Source organism: Mustela lutreola, chromosome 10 (genome assembly GCF_030435805.1).
Source record: "Mustela lutreola isolate mMusLut2 chromosome 10, mMusLut2.pri, whole genome shotgun sequence".
Taxonomy (NCBI): Eukaryota; Metazoa; Chordata; class Mammalia; order Carnivora; family Mustelidae; genus Mustela; species Mustela lutreola.
In genome coordinates this window covers 108,524,781-108,545,221 of record NC_081299.1, presented here as the reverse complement: position 1 = coordinate 108,545,221, position 20,441 = coordinate 108,524,781, and the positions used below count along the sequence as shown (strand labels likewise).

The window sequence follows — 20,441 nt, the reverse complement described above, 5'->3', positions numbered from 1 at the left end:
TTTTTTTTTAATCTTGTTTCAAACTTTATTCCCAGGCCTCTTCAGCTTAATAAGCTGCAAAGAATGAATTGTGTATAAGCAAAAACTGAAAAGAGCTGCAGTGTCCAAGGGGCTTGGGCTTAAAAATATTAGAGATCTAGATTTTATCAGATCCATGAACAAAATTTTAAAAAGCAGTCATAATATGAAATAGCAGCTCCCAGTAACTTCTTTAAGTTTTATCTTCTTCAGAAGTTGACTCAATTCAGTTTGCTTCATTCTTGGAAGCTTCATCAAAATTCTCCACAAGATCTGGAACTTCATCATCATCATCCTCTCCGGTAGCAAGTGGTGCTTTTCCATCCACAGATTGTTTGGGCAGAGCTTCAGCCAGTCTTCTTAAACTAGTCAGACTGTCTGCACCAAGTTGGTTTAGGATACTGGGTAGCATTTCTGTCAGCTGCTTTGTCTCAGCATGGCCTGTAATGGTGAAAGTGTTCGCTGCCAGCGATGCCTGAACTTTGGGGTTATTAAAGTGGATCACTGTTCCTTGGTTTGTGAACATATTCACTTCTTCAATACCAGAGATATTGTTTACCCCTAACTTCTTTAAGGAGAACTGAAGTTTTTTTATCATCTGCTGTAGCTGTTCTATGAACCACCTTCTTCTTTCGGCGAGCAGTTCCTTTCCTACCAATGCGCACTTGTGCTTGCAGTTTGGCGAGTTTCTCCTGGTTCACGATCGTTTCTTTCATCTTGTTGGAGTGGAAATGGGACTGCGCGGGGGACTAGGGTTGGCGCTCAGGGGGTCTCGGGCAGACCAGCTGAGATTAGGTGCACACACGCGGGGACGCAAGATGGCAGCTCTAAAATAATTTTTAAAAAGGACCTGGAAAGGAGTGCCTGGGTGGCTCAGTGGGTTAAGCCTCTGCCTTCAGCTCCAGTCATGATCCCAGGGTCCTGGGATCAAGCCCCACATCAGGCTCTCTGCTCAGCAGGGAGCCTGCTTCCTTCCTCTCTCTCTGCCAGCCTCCCTGCCTGCTTGTGATCTCTGTCAAATGAATAAATAAAATCTTTAAAAAAAAAAAAAAAAAAAAAAAAAGGACCTGGAGAATCCCTGCCCCAAAATGCTTCCTGTCCCCCAAAAGACTGCCCTTGTGTTTCCCTCTTCATCCTTCAACTTCACTTGTATCTGCTGCTTCCCCGGAGAAAATGTGACGGCAGTCTTGCAGGGAGGGACACAGCCGTGAGCAATGACAATAAGTAGTCTTCAGTGTTTGTCAAGGGGCTGCCTGTGATCAGGGAGGATACCAGGAGGAGGAGATTTTGGAGTCTTTTGCCTCCCCTCTCCTCCATCCTACGAGAACCCACCAGTATAACACTTTGGGAAACGCTCTTTGGTCTAAAATTCACCTTCCATCTTTCTGTCCTGACCCAGAAACTGTGGTGAGGACACAAGCGAGTCACTTCAAGGGAGAATTCCTGGTGTTGATACCAACTCCTGCTGTCCTTACACACACTTCTGCCTGTCTGTGAACACACACACACACACCTATATATTCGAGATTTCAGATGTTCCTACCTGATTCTCTTCTGAGTAAGGCCCCATCCCTGATCTCTGCCAAGCTAAGAGACTCTTTTCCCTGAAAGAATATCCAGATATGTTTCTATTGTACTTCACACGTTGCTTCTCTTTTTACTACTTTTACTAGTTTGGAGCAGTTTAAGAGAAGGCCAAAGTATGGGGCCGATGTGGGGGCGGGTGGTGAGGAGCCACATCCATGTGCTCAGCTGGGACAACCCTGGCCTAAGGCTGGCTGGGCTGGAAGGTAAGCAAGTTTAAAGTAGGGAGCATAATGAGGGTGGGATAGCAGGTAGCTGCTAAAATCAAGTGGCCGAGATGCTGTGAAGTCACACACTACTCCTGTGTGAGCCCATGTGAGCCCATGTGAGCCCCCTGAACCCAACCCTAAGGCAGTTCACAGAGAAGAATCAAAAGAAGACCCAAAGCGGAGGGACCTCAGGGCTTACGCAGTCCACCTTCTGCGTGATAGGACTCACTGCCGCAGCCTGCTTGGTACTTGTTGGGATCTCTGTTTTGGGTCAAAGAACGGGTAATGGGGCCTGCCCGATGAGAGAATCATGGGCTTTGGAGTCTGACATATTGGGCCTCCTTCCCGCAGCCATCCCTTAGTAGCTTTGTGATTCTGGGTAAGTTAGTTACCCTCCCAAGCCCTTTTTATTTAACCTGTCTATAAAATTATATCCTGCCTCACAGAGTTGTTGGGAGGTTAAGGGAGGAAATGTACATAAAGGGCCTGTAACAGAATCGCAGAGCAAAATCGTAGCTCCCTGGATCCCACTGATGGGTGCAGGGACAGTTCACCCCCACAAACAAGGGAGAAATGGAGACCAGGAATGTGAGACTCAAGTCCCCAGCCTTCGGGGGGACAGGGCTAGATACAAGAAAGGCCTGCTGACCTGCTTTCTTCCCTCTGTGCCTAGTGCTGCAGAGCATTCCAGGATTAAGCCCCAAGGAAGGGTGGAAGAATGGGATCGTGAAGCTATGGTCAAGACCTGGACCAGCTCAAAGGTCTTAGACGCTCCTGACAGGTCTCTCTCCCAAACCTCCCCTCCACCCACCTTTGTCCCCTCCCCAGTGCACAAAATCCCCTACCCTCAACTTTCCAAGACTCTTATTTGATGCTTTTAAACTTTTTTCTTTATTTAGACAGAAAAGACCAACTCTTTAAAAGTAAAATGCAATAAATAAATAAGTTAAGCATAGAGAAGTGTCTGAAATGGACTCCCCAGTCTCCCCTTAGCACTCCCACCCCCCACCGCCCATTTTTTTCCCCTAAAACTTCTTCCTAAAGAAAATGATCAGGTAATAAACCCCTGTAACCCCTCCCCACACCCCTCCTCCCATATACCCAATTACCCCCAAAGCAAAGGGAGAAATCAAGAGAGAGAAAAAATCCAAGGGAAACATTGTCTAAACTCCCAGAAAGAGAGACGGCAGCGTCCGGGCCAGGCCGGGCTGGATAACGCACGGGTGGTAGTGGTATTTACACGGAGGGGACCAGCAGAGACTGTAAACATTCTTAGGGGTTTCGGGGGAGGTCTTTGCCTCATGAGAGGAGGAGGGTCTCTGTGGCTGACCGGCCGAGAGGCGGCCCTCAGGGCTCCCCCACACCCTCCTTAGAGGGGGCCCATGGGGGAGGCAGTGAGTTTTAGGGCTGGGAGCCCAGGGTTCAGGGATATCCTACCTCTAGCTGAGGGTGGCAGGGAGTGTGAGAACCAGCTTCGGAGAAACCCCTAATGTGGGGAAGAGGCTGGGGTGAAGGTGAGGTGGGGAGCTTATGGGAGGCCCCTCTGTCTTCCCGGGGGCCACAGGCCCGCTGGTGGGGGAGGCAAGTGCGAAAGCTGGGCACAGAAGGTCACCACAGGAACCCCAGCAGAAGGCAGATAGCCCGGAGCCTTTGAGCCTGTCCCTTGCTCCCTCACAAAGGCCAAAAGGGCACCTGGGAGGAAATAGGCCCTTCAGGAGGGGCAGGGTGGTGGGAGTGGGCCGGTGTCCTGTTCCCCCAGGGCTGTGAAGCAGCTTTTGCCCCCAGAGCCCCATCGAGGCCCCGGGCAGGTGTGCAGAGAGGGCTGGGACCAGACGTGGGGAGAGGGGTGTGGTGCCCCTTCCTCTGGTGTCTCCAGACCTGTGAAGTAAGGAGACATGAGTGAAGCTGTAGGGAAGGCCCGGCCAATGCAGGTCACAGGCCCTGCCAAAGGAGAGGTAGCTGGGCTGGCTGACGCAGGAGAGGATGGGGAAAGCTTGGGGAAAGCAGGTCATCAGAAAGGCCTCAGTCCAGACAGCCCCCCAGCTGTTGGACGAGGGACAGTGATGGAGGAGATGGGAGGGAGAGGGCCCATGATACAGGAGACCAAAGGGTATTCAGGAGGAGGTATTTACACAGCCCGTGAGAGAAAGAAAGGCTGGAAGACAGAGAGACAGGGACTGGAGGGGACAAAGCAAAGGAGTGAGACAACAGGCAGGCAGGCAGAGATAGCTAAGAGAAAGGAGAAGGGGCAGCGGACAGACAGACACCTGGAGGAAGAGCAAGGCGGCCAGGCTAGGACCTGGAATGGGGCTTAGGGCTGCAGACTTGGGGGCTGAGACCCCCAGACCCTAGAGAGTGCTCTCATTCCTTTTCAGAAAGGAACAAAGAAAGCAAGAGAGAAATGCACAGAACACAGACCACAGTCACCAACCACTGTTGACCAAGCACATCCCGCGAGCTGCCCCCGGCCCTGACCCTGGGCTGAGGGGCGCTTCCCTCCGCGGCCCCCTCCCCAAAGAACAAACAATCGGCTCCAAAGACAACACGCTCGTTCCATGCAACTTACAGGGGCCCGGAGCAGGGGTCCGGGGATGGGGGCTTCGGCCGACAATGGACACGGGCCCTGGGCTGGGGGGGCCCCCAGGGTGGGGGGAGTTAAGCAGCCAGGATTGGGGGGAAAGGGGGAGAAACAGAAAATGTGGGTATTGTTCTTGGGTTGTGTTTTTTCAGGGGTTTGGTCCAAAGGAGATTAAACAAACACAAAAGTCACCAAAGCTCACAGCTCTGTGGCCACGAGGCTAAGGTGATGATGGCAGTTGGGTGGAGGGGACCCATTTTGTGAAATTCGGGCGGTCCAGCATTTTAGCCGCCTCCACCTAAACCAAAGCTGCTCCTAGGAGGCCTGAAACTTGGACTTCCCCCAGTCTGTTCTGTGCACTCTGCACTGCCCCATGGATCTATATTGCACAAGAGCCCAGGGTCTATACTACATGGGGTCCAGGGTGCTGAGGGTCTAATGTCCCCACCTCTCAGGAGGATAGATATTCCAGGAGCCACGATTGTAGAACCCTCCAGTATCCTACACCAGCCCCCTTACTTCTCCAACTCTACTCCTCTAATTCCACTCTGACCCAAAGGAAAACGAATAAGAGAGACACACACAAACACATAGACACTGACCAGACAAATGACACCAAATTCTGAGGAAGACCTGGGAAGTGGACACAGATCTAGACAGACTTGGCTCTCTCTGGGGTCACAGTGTGTGTGTGTGTGTGTGTGTGTGTGTGTGTGTGTGTGTACACTCACACACACAGGTGTATATATGTGTGTGTGAGAGAGAGAGACAGAATGACTCAGGTGACTGAAAGGTGACAGCAGAAAGTGACTGAAAGGGTGACAGCAGAAGGAACTATACCAGACCCCAGCTTCAAGTGCACAGAGTCAGGCAGGGTAGGGTGGGCATCCCTGAGGCTAGGGGAGCATGGGGTGGGGGCATTCCAAGTGAGGGCCCTGGCTTCAGTGTGAGGGAGTTGAAGAGGTCACAGGATGGGAGCAAGACCCACCTGGGGGCCCTCAGTAGGGCCGGTTGGCATCCTTAGGCCGCTTTAGCTGGACTTTGAGGCGCTTCATGCCAATCTGGAAACCGTTCATGGCCTGGATGGCAGCCTGGGCACTGGCCGGATTGTCGAAACTCACAAAGCCTGAGGTGAGAGGGGCATAAGGCCCAGCCCAACCCCACCTCACTTGCCTGTGCTTAGGGCCAGAACCTGCTCCTTGGTTCCCTGCTTTCCCAGCTCCCTTCCTCCTGGGAACCTGAGGGCCTGGCACACAGCAGGCATTTGATGGGGAGCAGCTGATTGACAGGCTGAGGAAACGCAGTGCAGCCACTCAACATGCTCTTGGACATTCTTTCCAGCACTCTCTGAAGGGCAGCCCCTTCCTCAGCCTGGATAACTCTGAACCTGCCTTCTGAAAACACAGACCACTTCTGGCCCTTTGTGACTTCTCAAGCAGGGAGGACAAGGCTCCTTCTCCCCTGAAGCAACTTTTCAAAGACATGAAGGCAAAAGACTTCACTCCCTAAATTTTCCTTTTGAAAACCAAACATCCCGTTCCTGAGACTCTTCCAGACTTTTGGGAGCATGAATTTGACCAGTGCTCAAGGAGAAAAGGTGGAGTTGCAGGTTTTGGAGGAAGAGCTAGATAGCAGCCGGTATGGCATGCTGAGGGTGTAAGAAAGGTTCCTTCTGACCTTGGATAATCTGGATTTCAAAATTTGGGCCCACTGTGACCATGAATGCCTTTAAATGTCTCAGACCTTATCCATATTTGGAGTTTGGCAAAACTGTACTGTATCTTTTGGATCACCACAGTCTTACCAAAACACTTGCTCTGATTGGTGGCCCGGTCAACAAAGACTTTGGCTGAGATGACATGGCCGAAGGGGACGAACATCTGGAGGATCTCTGAGTCCGTGAACTCCTGGGGCAGGTGGTAGATGAAGATGTTGCAGCCGTCAGGGCCTGGATGGCAGCAGACACAGAGGAAGAGCTCAGGAATTGGGAAACGCAGGGCAAAGGCCCCACGGAAAGCAGGCCCTGGCAGGGGGACCCTCCCATCCCAGCCCCCACATGCAGGCCAGGGCACCAGACACCTCAGCCCCACTCATTTTCTTCCCACACATAGGGCCAGAGTCAGGCTTGGAGCAGGTGACAGGGAGTTCCCAGCCCAGGACCAGGGCGCTCCTCTCCCTGAAGGCTCTGGCCCAGGAGAAGGGCGCCCAGGCCGCACCTTCCCGTTGCTGCTGCTGCTGCTGTTGCTGCTGCTGTTGCTGCTGCTGCTGCTGCTGGGGAGGAGGTGGGGGCTGCTGGGCGACCAGGGTTGGTGGAGGCTGCGGGAACGCAGGTGCGACCAGGCTGTAGGCTGCTGGGTAGGCTGCTGAGGGGGTGGTGGGAGAACGGAGAGCTAGTGGGGGTCTCGGAACTCCCCTAGCCCCTGGGGCCCTCTGGCCAGCCCTGTCTCCCTTCGCCTAGCCCAGGCCAGTGGGGTGGACCAGCCCTTGAACTCTGGGTATACTACCCCTAACGTAGGACCCATGGGACCCATCAGGAAGCCCCAGGGGGTGGCTGGCAGGGCAGGGTGCCTGGAAGACCAGCTTCTCTCCCTCGCTGTCCCTCCTGTCATGGGCCCTGGGCTCCTCACCTGTGTAGTGCTGCATCCCCGCGTAGGCCTGCTGCAGGGGGTCCACAGGTGCCGCAGGGCTCTGGGCTGGGGAGAGCAGCACCAACTGTGAGGCGGGGGAGGACGCAGAGCAAAGGCCAGGTGGGGGGGGAACACAGCCTCCCGGGGCGCGGGTGTGACAGGATAGCGCGCAAAGGCACAGGGTGGTGGGAAGAGCGCAGAGCGTGGAGTCTGACTGCCTGTGCGACCCTGGACTTCTCTAAACCTCAGCTTCCCTGGCTACGAATGGGCAGGAGCCTCTGAGCCCAAGGATGCCAGAGCAGAGAAAGCACCTTATGACCCTGAGGCCTGCAGAGGGAGGGTGCACCACAGCTGTCTGTGGGCATTGGGAGCGGTGGCTTTGATAGCTGCTGGGGAGGGAGGGGGGCAGGCAGAGACCCCCACCTGGGTAGGGGTGAACCCCGTTGGGATACAGAGCATCAGGGGCAGGTTGCCCGGTGGGCTGGGTGGGCACCGGGCTGTAGCCGTTGACGCCCAGGGCAGCAGGGATTGCCGAGACGGGCGTGGCGGCGATGGCAGGAGGGGTGCTTGTTCCTGGGGAGGAGAAAGCGACAGAGACAGAGCAGAGGAGCGGACACACACACACACACACACACACACACACAAACACAGAGAACCAGTCAGCAAGGCTGCAGGCATTAGGGAGGAAGCAGGCCACTCTATTGCCCCTGAGTCCCTCTCAGGCCCTCTGGCTTCCCTGAGCAGTGCCCTATGTCCCCTCCCCGCCACATACACACCGACCTGTCCCACTTGTGCCCAGCCCAGCCCGGCCTGCCTACCCTGGGCTTTACCTGAGGATGGGGTGATGGGGGTGGCAATGAGGCCATTGGCATTGATGGCGGCCATGTGCTGCATCTGCACGGCGGCCATGGTGGCCATGGGGCTGAGGTAGGCACTGTGAGCCGCCACCAGGGCTGCCTGTTGCTGCATCAGCTGGAGGGAGGGGAGGAGAGGACAGTGGGGCCGGGTCCTGCCACCCCCACCCCCATGCCCAGCCTGGCTCCCCTCCCAGCCACGGACCGTGGCACTAGAAGGGTGGGGGCAGATCCTGGAGGCCAGGAGGCGGCGGGGAGGGGCCCAGCCCAGGCCCCCGGGGTCAGTGCTCACGGCCTGGGTGTAGGCGCTGTAGGCTCCAAACTGCAGGGCGATGGGGCTGAACATGCCCAGCTGGGTAGCCACCTGCTGCATGCGGCGGAGACCTCGCTCCTTCTCCGTGTCGGCAAACTTCACCACCAGGCTGGATGAGGCACCCTGGGCAGGGGCCACGTGGCGGTTAGAGGGACAGAGGAGTTGGGACCTCTCCTGCTCAGAACCCTCAAGGCCCGGCCTCGGTTCCATCCCTCCAGGCTTGGCCTCCTGGGGAGGACAGCCATCAGGGCGCCTCTGTCCAATGGGAAGATTTTCATCCCAGCTTCCCCCTGTGCCGGGATGGGCGAGAGGCTACAAAAAGTTGAGGAACTCGAAGGCACGTGTTTGGAAAGGGAATAGCCTATTGAAATCAGAAGGGTGCCTCAGGCTTTGTAAGGATTCCGAGCTGGAAATCATCCCCAGCCAATATTTAATCTCAGCCTGGTCATCCCATCTAGCTGCCCCAGTCCCCACACCACGATGCCCACCCCCACACCCTGACCCTTGTGGTATGCTCAGAGCATGAAGCCTCAAATTTGAATACCACCTCGAGCTAAATCAAAATCAAACCCAAGGAACATGTGCGGAGATTTTATAGAATTCTGGACTCTAGAATGCAATTCTCTATTTAGTGGTGCATCCTCTCTCAGCCAAGGCCCAGCTAATCGCTTGCCCAGCCTCTGCTGAGGGAGCTTCAGAGTCAGCTAGGTCCATCAGAGAAACACACTCTGCTGGAGAGCCCCCCACGAGCACGGTCAGTTGGCCAGGGCATGTGGGGCCTCTAAGCAAGTGTTCCGATGCCCAGCCAGGGAAGGTGGGGTGTACAGGAAGGTGGGCGAAGAGACAGGAGATGGAGAGGCTGAGGAGTGAAGGAGGCTGGAGAGGAGGGCAAGACCTGTGGACTGGAGGTGAGGGGTCAGAGGTGGGGGGATGTCATCTGAAATGTGAATGTGGGGGTGCTCACCGGCAGGGTCCGGCTGCTGTGAAGGGTGTTGATGGCCGCCTGGGCCTCCGCGTGGGTCTGGAACTTGACAAAGGCGCAGCCTACAGCATCCAAGAGCAAGGAGGAAAGGGTGAGTGCTCACCCTCAAGGGCCCCCAATGCTCCTGTCGCCAGGGAGCCAGGGGGAAAGGAGCAGAAAGGCCAGAGGGCCCGGCTGGGGAAGGGGAGCCACTGGGTACCTTTGCTGGTGCCATCTGGCCCCCGGAGCACAGTGCACTCGTCTATGGTCCCAAAAGGCTCGAACATCTTCCTGACGTCCTCATCTGTCTGCTGCTTCCCTAGCATCCCCACAAAGAGCTTCCGGTCTTCTGGGGGGTAAGGCACAGGACAAGGGGCATGTTCAGGGCTCCCTGGCTACTTTCCCCCACTCTATTCCCACCAGGACAGGCACAAATCCTGCCCTTCACCTTTGGCAACTCCCTGGAGCTCCAGGCACTCCCCTTATCCTGAGACTAAGGCTACTAGCAGTGATGCCAGTGATTTGGGGGGAAATGGGATACAGTTACATAGGGTGCTCAGCACAGTTCTGAAGGGCTTGCACTTTCCTCTGGGCTTCAGTTTGGCCATCTCTACAATGGGCTAGATGACATCCCCTTTGACAACAACCCACACCTTGACCAGGAACCCTTTGGAATTCTCATATTTCCTTCCTCAAGAGAGGCTGTCCCTCAGTTACTCTAAGCCCTGGGCCTAAGTCCCAAGTCCAAGGGTACAGAACCTACCTCCTCGGCTCTCGCTGTCGGCTGGCTTGACCTGGATCGGCCTGTTCATCTAAAAGGAGAGAAGAGAAGGCAACTGCTGGGGACCTCCTCTGAACCCGATAAGAGCCACCCCTCACCCCCAGGCTGGGACCTGCAGAGAGGCTAGAGGAAGCAAGCCCCAGGCCCTAAACCCTAAACCGATGATGGGAAGGGAGGGATGGGCCTAATCTTGTTTAGGATTAGGACCCGGGGAGATTAGAGGCAGTGGGAGGTCAGGATGTCTAGGAGGATGCTCCTGGGCCCACTCCAGGCCCTGGTGAAGCCCCAGGTAACTTGACCAAGTGATGCTCTCTTTAGGGGGAGAATGGAACTTCCCATAGGACCTGGCTCCCCAGATGGAGCCCAACCAAGGGGCTATTCAGCAAGAGCTGCCTCAATTTTACAAAGTAGGGGCAAGACAGGCCTCTCCAGTGAGCAGCCCCAAGGAAGACTATCGACCCAGGAACACCCTGACTTCCTTCTGACCCCAGAGGTGTGTCTGCTTCTCTATCTGCCCCCCTACACCCCTTGACCCCAGGGGGAAGGCACTCGGGCAGCACAAAGGGAGCAGATGCCCAGTCTCCGTGGCAACGGGAGAATGCGCGCCATGGCAACCGCCCACTCAGCCTGATTTATCCCTCCCGTCGCCCTGGCGACCGTGCTGACGTCATCACTTCTGCTGCTCCACACACCCGGTGAAGGAGTGTGTGGGGGGGTGAGAACAGGGTATGCTGGGGGTGGAGGATTTGGAGGGGGCTGGGAGGTGGGGGAGGGGCCCAGGACAAGCTTCCTGATTCGTGCTGAGCAGGCTCTGCAGGGGCCACACTGTCCCTTCTTCCTCAGCCTTCCTCCTCCAGGTCAAATCCTTGGTGTCTCACAGCTGAGAGGGCTCCGAAGGAAGAACTGCTGTCCCATGCTCTTTTGACATTCTCCCTGTACCCTGAAGTCCTCCAGAGCTCTCCCTTCTCTTCACTCCTGCAGCATCTCCCTTTGTTCGGTCTCCAGTGGAAATGCAGACACCCCTCAGTTCCCCCCTCCATGATCTTGCCTGGTGAGGGGACTTAGCAATGACTTCTGCAGGTTGATTTCCTTCACTGGGGGCAGGGGGCATCTTCAGAACTGGAGGGAGGGGAAGGACTCAGTATTTAGTGTCTGAAAATATTTTGCTACTGAGGGCTATCCTAGCTCCAGTAACCAAAAATATAAAACAAAAGAAACCATTTGTTGACATTCTGAGGGGAGCTACGGGTATCCTCAGGAAAGGCACTGGACTGGGGGTCAGGAGATCCAGGTTCAGGGACTAGCCCTGCCACTCACTAGCTGGGTGACCTTGGACAAGTCACTTCTCTCCTCAGGACCTTAATATTCTCCTCTGTAAAACAGTGGGGCAGATCAGATGGTGGTGAATCAGGTTCCCCTCAGCTCTAGTATTCCAGCCTTTGGGGATCTCGTGTGTCATCACTTCACACAGAGAAGTACAGGACTGGTAGTGGGCCCCTTGACCCTTCTTCTCACACATAGACCCTCCACCCTGGTATCCAGCCATTCCAGTCAGTGCGACAGGACTCTGCTGGTGAGGGAGCCCAGGCCTGGATCAAACCTAAGCCGCACCTTGGCGGACACCCCTGTCCTGCCCCACCCCCATTTATGGATCCAAGAGCAGCTGGCTGGGGGGAGGTGGGTAACAGTCACCCAAATCCTCCAGCCAATCTGCCCCCAGCTTTATCCTCCACCAATCTGGGATTATCCCTTCGAGTTTCAATCTCCTCAGGAGCTTGCACCTGCATGTGTGTGTGTGTGTGTGTCTGTGTGTGCGCACACGCACATGTGTGTGTGAGAGAGAGAGATGTGGGGGGGCAGGAGTGGGGGTTAGACACCCAGGGCGCTCAGTTTTGCACGCTGTAAAGCTGTAAAGGGCCACACAGGCACCTTAGCCCCAGCCACACCTCCTACAGAAGACGTAGACTCCACACCAGGGTCTTTCCACAGCATCAGGGAATTCTTGAGTTGACACTATCCCTTTCCCAAAATGCCCCTAGGGATCTGAGGTTCTAGGCAAAGGCGGGGAACCTGAGACCCAGAAAGAAAGGATGCCATTCCCTTACTGCACGGGCTCCCAGGCACAGAAATAGCACCTCAGTAAATATCCACAGCTGATAGGGATTCACACAAAGACACACTGGCTGTGTGCCGCACAGGTCACATTGACAGAAGGTCCCCGACACAGCCTCCCTCAGAGCACCCCCCCCAACCCATGCCCAGGCTCTCCTTCTTGGCCTGGCACTTCCTGTGGGAAGCTCGGTCTTTGTTAGCTCAGTTCGGGCACACCTGCCCCCTCCCCTGAGTCCAGCTGGGCCCTGTTTACCTGGCAACCCAGGCTCGGGTGCCTCTCTTCCCTAACCACCACCAGCCAGGTGATAAGCCCTCCTGAGGGCCTCCCAAAGAAGAGGAGGCTATTTATACTCAGACTGCTCCCCCACTGACTTGGTCACTCATAAGGCCCTTATCCTTCTCACCAATAGCAAAGACCTCACTTCCAGCAAGAGCTCCTATTTCCAGAAAATCTCATTCTCCAGAGGACACAGGCCTTCTTCTCTGCCACCCCTGGCTCCTGACTCCCTTCCACCCGGTGTCCCAGACCACACATGGATCCTTTCCACGGGGCCCAAATTCACTGGCCCAACAGCGAGCCAACAGGCAGGGCCCATAGCCCCAGAGTGTGACTTCAGCCTAAAGAGAGGGCGTAGGGCAGGCTAGGCAGAATTAGTTCCTCCCACCACCACCTCCAGGAGGCCACACCCTCCTGGAGGAAGAATCCACAGGCCTTTGGCAGAGCCTGTCCTGGGAACACTCAGGGGAGAGAAAAGGAAATGGGGCTTGACAGCCACAGGTCCAGCCTCCATTCTTCCTCTGCAGCTGAAGTATCACCCTAATATAGCAGGACTGTGCAGATTTCGGGGTGACAGAGATGGGGAGGAAGGAGAGAGAACTAAATGCTCCCATTAAAAAAGAGCCTATATTGGGGCACCTGGCTGCCTCAGTCGGTAGAGCATGTGACTCTTGATCTTGGGGTTGTGAGTTCGAGGCCCACATTGGGAGTAGAGATTACTTAAACATAAAATCTTAAAAAAAAAAAAAAAAAAAGCTTGTATTAGGAGGGTGTGGAGGGAGGTTAGACTGCAGGAAAAACTTCCCACAGAGGGGATGCACTAAATGGGCATGCGTGCGCACGTACACACACACACACACACACACACACACACACACACACACACTGAACGACTATTTGAGGAAACAATGCTGCCAGGAACGCAGGTGGCAGAGAAAAAGACCTGGGGGATATAAAGGGTCAGGCAGAGCCTGGACATAGACATCTGCTCCCCTAGACGCCCCAAGCCCCCCAGCACAAGGGTACCCTTGGAGGATAGGACCTCCCCCCTCCATTTCCTACTAGAGGCTCTGTCAAGCCAATCTGGATCCTGTCTGGAGGCAAAGGCCGAAGTGGAGGCCTCAGTGTCACCTGGGAGCTCACTCAGGGGCGGGGCTAGACAATCATTAACCAGATGCCCTCTTCCCTCACCTGCCACCCTGGGCCTATATTTTTTTCCAGGAAGTGGGGGCAGAGACCTTCTGCACCCTGACAGTCAGAGCCCTGCCGGAGCTCACAGACAGCTGGAGGGGGCAGACCCAGGCCAGGTCCCTGCCTAGCAAGACAGCAGGAAAAGAAGAGACGTTGTGACTAAGATGAAAACTATTGAATTGTCAGGAGTCTCCACAGAGGAAAGGAAAGAAAGGAAAGTTGGAATGTGACGTGATGGAAACCAGGCTTCCCAGGGAAGAGTGTGCCCACACCCACGCAGCCAGGCTGGAGGGCACACGTGCACACATGTGCACATGCACGCGCACACGCAGGCTCCCCGGATCCCAAGCCTGCTCTCTCTCTCTCTCTCTCTCACAACCGTGCGTGCACACACACACACACATACACACACGAACACACATGAACACACACAGATCCTTAATGCCATAGGCCAGGGCTGTTCCGGTGCCTTGCCACCAACTAGGACGAGATGGAGGGGAGAAAGCCAGTCTGACTGTGGGATTTGCTCTCTTAGCTGCATTTAAGGGGTGAGGGCCACAGAGGGAATGGGTCACGGACCTACTGAAGGTTTGAAGTTGGGAGTGACTGAAGCAGTTCTGATTTTCCTGGATGCCCCCACCCTCTTTGCCCGTCTGTTTTGTCTACTTCCCTCCCAGGAAGGAATGGAGAATCAGCCTTTTTCTCTATGCCCCACATAGGGGAAGGGGTAGAGGCTCCAGCACCCAGGCCAGGCTCAGCAAATGTTTGCCTGAGGGATGGATGGGGTAAGCTCTCAGAATTACTTCCTGGGGCTCAGGGGGTGCGAGGCAACAGAAGCACACAGACATGGGAATAGAATCGCACAACCTTTCCCCCCAGGCTGCATGGCAGGAGGCAGCCTGAGATTCTCTATCCCTGCCAGCCCAGGCCTGGGACAATCTGCACAGCTATCTCAGAAGAAGAGAAAAAGAGCTCTGACTTTTCAGGAGAGAGGCCATGCCGGAGGGCACCCCTGCCGACCTGGACACACTTTGGGGGTCAGACTTGATGTCTGCCCCTGCCCTTGCTTGCCCCAGCCCATGCCCCCCAGGGCTCTGCTCCACCTTGATGCCCAAAGCTCTTCCTAGGAGACACGAGGTGAGTCTTTGAGAGCACAGAAGCCCGCACAGAGATGCTAGTCCAGCAGGTACCCACTGTCCCGGTCACAGTCAGACATTCCATCCCCAGAGCCACAAAAGAGTGCCTGGGTGCCTCCTGCTTACTTTGCCACACACTTGGTATCCGGAGTCTCTCCCCATGCCTCACAACCAGCTAAGCTCTCTAAGTGTTGTCCCATGAGCAGGCTGGGAAGTGGAGAAGGGGCTGCACCTGCTCTTTACAAAGGTCACATTTGCTCTGCTAACCGCTGTCTTCCTTCTCTCCAGGTAGAAGAAATGAATGCATCTCCAGCAAGAAAGAGGGCTGTTAGAAGGAGAGGGGGGCCTCCTGGTGATGAGAGGAGGTAGGAAATGAGTTCTGTGTCTCAGAAAGGTGGTGAGCCCCCTGCCCCTTCTAGCACCCTTTTCAGGAGTGCCCTATGAATATGGGACTCACCCCTGGAAGCGTCTTCTGTTCGTGCAGGGCGCTCTGGGCCTTCAGGGCTGAATCGCGGGCACAGTATGTCAGGAAGGCACATCCTGAGGAGGGGCAGGGGCAGAGAGACCGGGTGGGGGTGAGTCCCTGATACCCCTCCCTAAAAGGATCCCCCCAGCCATGACACTGAGGACTGGGAGGCTTGCCTCTTCTTGCCCCTCTCTGGCCGCTGGAGTGGGAAGGTGTCTGAGAGGGGCCAGACATTTTGCCCCAGGGAGTCTTTGGGCTGAGTCGTTGGGAGAGGGGGCTTTGTGTGGGGGGAGAAGGGGCATGTGGTTGCCAGACAAGTGTGTGCGGTGTGGTTTCTCTCTTCCTTTGCTGGCCTCTTTTCACCTTCTCCTTTGCCTCTCCCTCCCTCCATCTTGGTTCCCATCACCCTTCTCCTCTCCCATTTTCCCTATTTCCTCATCTCTCTCCAACTCTGTGGGAGGCAGGTGGAGGGTGAAAAGTGGGATAGAGGAGAAGGAAAAGGGAGAGCAGTTCACTGCAAGTCCCTCGGCCAGTTGACAGGGCAGGCAGTGGGCCCCCCACCCCCACCCACAGTGCCTGGAGCTCTCCAAGTCCTGACCGGGGCCTGACCCTGCTTAGCAAGAGTGCACAGCCCTTGGACAAGCCCAAGGAATGCCTCTTGGCCAGCCTCTCTCAAGTTCCCGCCCCCACACTTCCCAGATCTACACCAGTCTCTGTCCTCCACACCCTGCTTCTCAGGTCCCTCTCTTGGGTCCTGGAGCTGCCCTGCCCAGTCCATGTCCACTCTTGCCAGGGTGACCCCCACCTCAATAGAGCCTGAGACCTACTAAGATTCCCAGGCGAGTGTACACACACGCACACACACACACACACACACATGCATGCACACACACACGTGCGTGCGCACGCACACACACACACACACACACACACACACCCCTGCTGGCTCCTTATCTCCTAAACCAGATCTCTTGGTCCTCCATCCTCCTTTGAGTTCATCCACGACATCACCCTCTCATCTCTGGAGTCCACATCTCTGCATCCCCTCCAAACTCTTCCTCTAAAGAGGCCATCCTAAGGCCTGCATCCGAGTCCCCGCTCACCCTGGCTGTTCTCTTGCAGCTCCTCCATCCACTCCTTAGCCCCTGAACTCTTCCCTTCCACATTGGCCCTTTCCAGCTACTCCAGCCCTCCAGACTGGCTTCCCCTCCTCCCAGCCTCCCTTCCCACCCCTGGCATCTCTCCAGCCTGGCCTGACCCCTCACCCTTGTGCAGCCCGGTGTACTTGTCCTTGATGACAGTCAGCTCGAAGATCCGACCAAACTGTTCGAAGATGGGCTTCAGGTCCTTTTCCTCCAGGTGCCTCGGGATCTGCCCCACAAACAGCTTGATGGCATCCGGCTCCTTCATTGGGGCGGCCCAGGAGGAGGGGCCGAGGGGAACAGGGAGAGGCCCAAAGGCCAGGGGGAGCTGCCCAGCAAGGAGGCAAGTGGTGGGGGCCGGGGCCCAGCCGGGGCTGGCTTTCCCTTTGGCCCCCAACCACAGTGCTGAGCAGAGGGGCAGCTCTTCACACAAAGGAGGCCCAGGGAGTTGAGGGCTAGGGGTCAGGGGTCTAGGCAGACACTGTCATGCCACCAGGGGGCATAGCCCAAACAAATGATCTCCCTCCCAGAGATCTGGCAAATATCCCAGAATGGGGGTCAGTGTGCTCAAGATCTGGAGGATTAGGGTGGTATCTGGGGTGCTGGGAACTGGGGGTTAAGAGCTGGAGTCAGGGAAAGGGCCTGAGGAGGGTGATGGAGATGGAGGCTTAGGGGTTAGGGGCCTGGTAGGTTGCCAGCAGCGCCCGGGGTTGGGGGGGAGCACTCCTGATGTGGGGCAGGTGGAGCTCTCGTTGGCTTTCCCGGGAGGACACCTCCCCTGTGGCTGATTCTTCTGCTGGGTCCGAAGATCCCTGATGCCAGATGCTTGATCTCTGATGGCGGCAGGGCTCCGGGGGTCCCTTTTGCCTTGCCGCCCCCCTTCAGGTCCTCCCCTCAGCCCCCCTCCCACCCCCACCCTGGTCCCTGGGCCTGGGTTGCTGCTGGCTGCTCCCGCTGCTGGGGCTGCCTGCTTTCCCGGTCACCTGGGTCCCGGAGCTCTGCTCTCCGGCCGCGCTCTCCTCAACAAAAACCTCCCCCCTCCACACCCCCCTCCCCACTCCCACCTCCTTTCCCCTGACATCAGTGATGTCAGTCTCAGGGGTGGAATACAAATTCTCTACCCTGGAGAGGGACGCACAATACAGACAAGAGCCACGCCCTCTTTCTATCTCCTTCCTCCCTGACTCCCTTCCCACCCCAAGAAGAGCAGCTGGTGCTGTTGATAATAACCCTTCCCCCATCTTACTCCCCAGTCACGAGCTGGGCAAGACACTAAGATGGAGAATTTATAGAGGAGCCCTAAAGTGGGGTCCATTGTTCCGGGGGCTGGAGCTGTCCCCGGTGCTGGAAGCGAAGACCCAGGAGAGGGGAGCAGGGGGGAGGAGGAGAGGGGAGCCGGCATCTGGGGAGACTGAGTGTGGGGAGCAAAGGAAAGAATCTGGGGAAAAGAAAATGTCATAGAAAGAGTTGGGACGGTTGGGAGTGGAGGGAGATGTAGATGGGGCGGGAAGCAGGTCTCAGAGCCTGGGGGAAAGGGCAGAAGAGGACCCAGAGAGGAAAGATGGAAGGGGCGGGGGGAGGAGAGAGCGGGGTGAAATGAGCACAGAGAGATAACTGTGTATTTTCCGGAAAAGGATCCAAGAAAAACTATGTCTTGCTGGCATTTGCCAACGCCCCCTTCTCTCCCTCTGGGTGGTTTGTGTGTGTAAGTGCGTGGGCAGGGAGACAGCGGTGGTGAGGTGGTTACGACTGTGAGAGCTATCACTTGTAAGCTCCTTGAAGAATTGGGCACCGTTTAATTCAGCATTTTACTGTTTGGGGTCTAGCACAGTGTCTTGCTCATACATAGTTGCTTAATAATTATTTTTTGAATAAACAGTAGATGCAAAGAACCTCTGATAAGACCAAATACCCGATTCCTTTAGGGGGAAGAACCACAACTAGCAAACTCCAGTTTAGGGCAGAAAAAAACCCAAAACACACAACAATTTCTCGTCCTTTTGCTCCCTTTTCCTAGTTAGGTTCCTTGAGTAGGACTCTCAATGTGAACCAGGTAGCAAAAAGGGATGGGGGGAGCACATTTGGAGGTCGTTACTCTTTTAAACCACTCTTCTTCTACAGATGATTTGTTTCCCCCGTAATCTCAAGGGAGCACTGGGCCCACCCACAGCACCCTTCAGTGCAGGGAGTACCTGCTGACATCAAGTCTCCTGGACTGGGCAATCCTTGTGGAATGCCCCATCTACTGTCAGTCCCTTCTTCACCCCAGAGTGGGGTTGATGTCTCCACAGTGGCACTGGTGTCTCCGAAATCCATCCAACTGAATCCCTGCCACCCCCATTCCTCAGCTATCACAGCAGGCAAGCTTCTCTTCAGGAAGGGAAGTAATAGTAATGGCGCTTAGATGACATGGTGCCCCAGAAATTCTTCCAAATGCTTTACATTTACTAATGTATTTAACCCTCAGCACCACCCTATGATGTAGGTTCTACTATTACTTCCAAATAAAGATGAGGGAACCAAGGCACCAACAGATAAGATGGCTTGCCTTATATCATAGACCTAGAAAGAGGCCTTAATGAGGGTGGAGCCCAGGAAGTCCGGCTCCTCAGTCCTGAGTTTAACCCCCACATCATATGCTCCCCTTGGGAATGGTAAGAGTTGTTAAGCCTGGCTTTCTTCCTTGTGTGCCTTTATTTGAGCACTGTGTAATAGATGGCCTTCTTTCTACTGCTTCTGATTCTCTGTTGACCACCTTTCATCCTTCCTTAGTCTGGGTTTGAGTGTGTGTGTGTGTGTGTGTGTGTGTGTGTGTGTGTGTGTGTAAATATTATCACAGTTCATCATATGGATGCCCAGGTCCTCCCAGGTGGGCCCCTAAGATGGGCACGGGGGTAGATGGGAGGGAGATGGTAGAGGACCCAGTACTGGGTGGTCAGAACACACCATGGCAGTGCCAGGGAACCAAGAGTGCAAACACACATGGAAAGCAACTTTCCACTCCCTACTCCACCCTCATTGTTCCTTTTCTTGCCTCCTAATCTGATCTAGGTATTTATGGAGATGCTAAACAGATCACACCCTCTGAGGATGGAGCCTAGGAAGACCCCATGGCCCTGTTGATCTTGTTACTCTGTGTCTTGTCAGCAGATCTGCCGCCCTGCTGCTCATTCAAGCTTGGGGCTAATCACGTTAATTGAAATATTAAACATTTAAAAAAATGAATTATAATGAACTCCCCTTCCTCCTCCTCCCAATCAGCAACTGGGGAGACAGCTGCAGGCAGCAAAATGCCTCCAGCCTTTTGCTTAGTTTGTGGTCCCCAGATGGAAGGTTTCTATCTGAAAGGAGAGTTAAGAGTTAAGGGGAGAAGAGGAGGGAGCTTGCTTCAGGGCATCCTTGCTGGGTGACTGTGGGCACATCTCTGCCCAGTGACATAACTCTGGAGGGTTAACCCTAGGACTCCGAGGCCCATTCTGGGAGGTTGCTCTCCAGGAGGAAATGAGGCTTCCAAAGCTTACTTCTTCCAAGGTCTTTCCTCTTTCCACCATCCCCAAGCTCCCCCTCCTTCTTATTCTTCTGCACTCAGTTCTAAGCTGCCCTACATAAAAAGATTATTGACTTTATAAAGGGAGAGCTCAACTCCTGATTTTAGATTCTTAGAAAATGGATAATTGGGATATATTTCAAAGGGAAAAAGGTAGTGGCGGTATATGTAGGCAGAGTGGCTAGTCACCAGATACTTGTTGGCCTCACCAAATGAAAGCAGAGTGAAGCCACGTGCTGCAGAAACCATGACACTGTACAAAGAATCTATTGTTTGATCTTCCTTCCCAAAAGTGGCTGCTGTCTCAGATGGAGAAGTAAGACACAGAGGTAAGAGGTGAGGACTGAGGTGCTATGAGAAAACAAAAGTAAGTAGAAGTAGCCTCTCTTATTTACAAATAGTGGTACTTGGACCAAGGGAAGTGCTCAGTCAAGAAAGGCTTGGTTGATTCTCAAAGTACAAGAAGATGACAGACTAGCAAAAGAAGGACATTACTTATTTTATACACCCGGGTGGGAAGATGGAGAAAGTTTTACATATTTATGTATGCATGTGTGTATGTGCACGTGTGTGTGTCCGTGTACATGTATATATTTGTCAGTCCAGCCCAGCATTGTTTAATAGAAGGCAAGCCATATATATAAC

The 20,441-nt window shown here is 54.8% G+C and overlaps 1 protein-coding gene and 1 pseudogene across 11 annotated transcripts; both read right to left on the bottom strand.

Annotated features, from left to right (window-relative positions):
• On the bottom strand, positions 1 to 772 carry LOC131808917 (transcription factor BTF3-like; annotated as a pseudogene).
• A 2,585-nt stretch (positions 773 to 3,357) lies between these two features.
• Positions 3,358 to 17,299, bottom strand: CELF3 (CUGBP Elav-like family member 3). Of its 11 annotated transcripts, none has more exons than XR_009344990.1 (14): positions 16,373 to 17,222; positions 15,099 to 15,181; positions 9,908 to 9,956; positions 9,365 to 9,493; positions 9,148 to 9,227; positions 8,163 to 8,306; positions 7,847 to 7,988; positions 7,440 to 7,589; positions 7,017 to 7,082; positions 6,606 to 6,752; positions 6,194 to 6,337; positions 5,378 to 5,515; positions 4,378 to 4,439; positions 3,358 to 3,689 (listed from the first exon to the last, which is right to left on the bottom strand). XR_009344990.1 is itself a non-coding variant. In XM_059135208.1 (14 exons), exons 4-13 carry the CDS (start codon positions 9,954 to 9,956, stop codon positions 5,388 to 5,390), a joined length of 1,179 nt encoding a protein of 392 aa, XP_058991191.1. In that variant the 5' UTR covers positions 15,099 to 15,181; positions 16,373 to 16,478; positions 17,233 to 17,299; the 3' UTR covers positions 3,358 to 3,689; positions 5,378 to 5,387. The 11 variants fall into 11 exon arrangements, 10 of the variants coding, with proteins under 10 accessions (XP_058991191.1, XP_058991192.1, XP_058991185.1 ...); XM_059135208.1 differs by lacking the exon at positions 4,378 to 4,439 and adding an exon at positions 17,233 to 17,299 and having other exon boundaries at positions 16,373 to 16,478; XM_059135209.1 differs by lacking the exon at positions 4,378 to 4,439 and adding an exon at positions 17,233 to 17,299 and having other exon boundaries at positions 9,365 to 9,490; positions 16,373 to 16,478.
• Between the last annotated feature and the right edge of the window lie 3,142 nt (positions 17,300 to 20,441).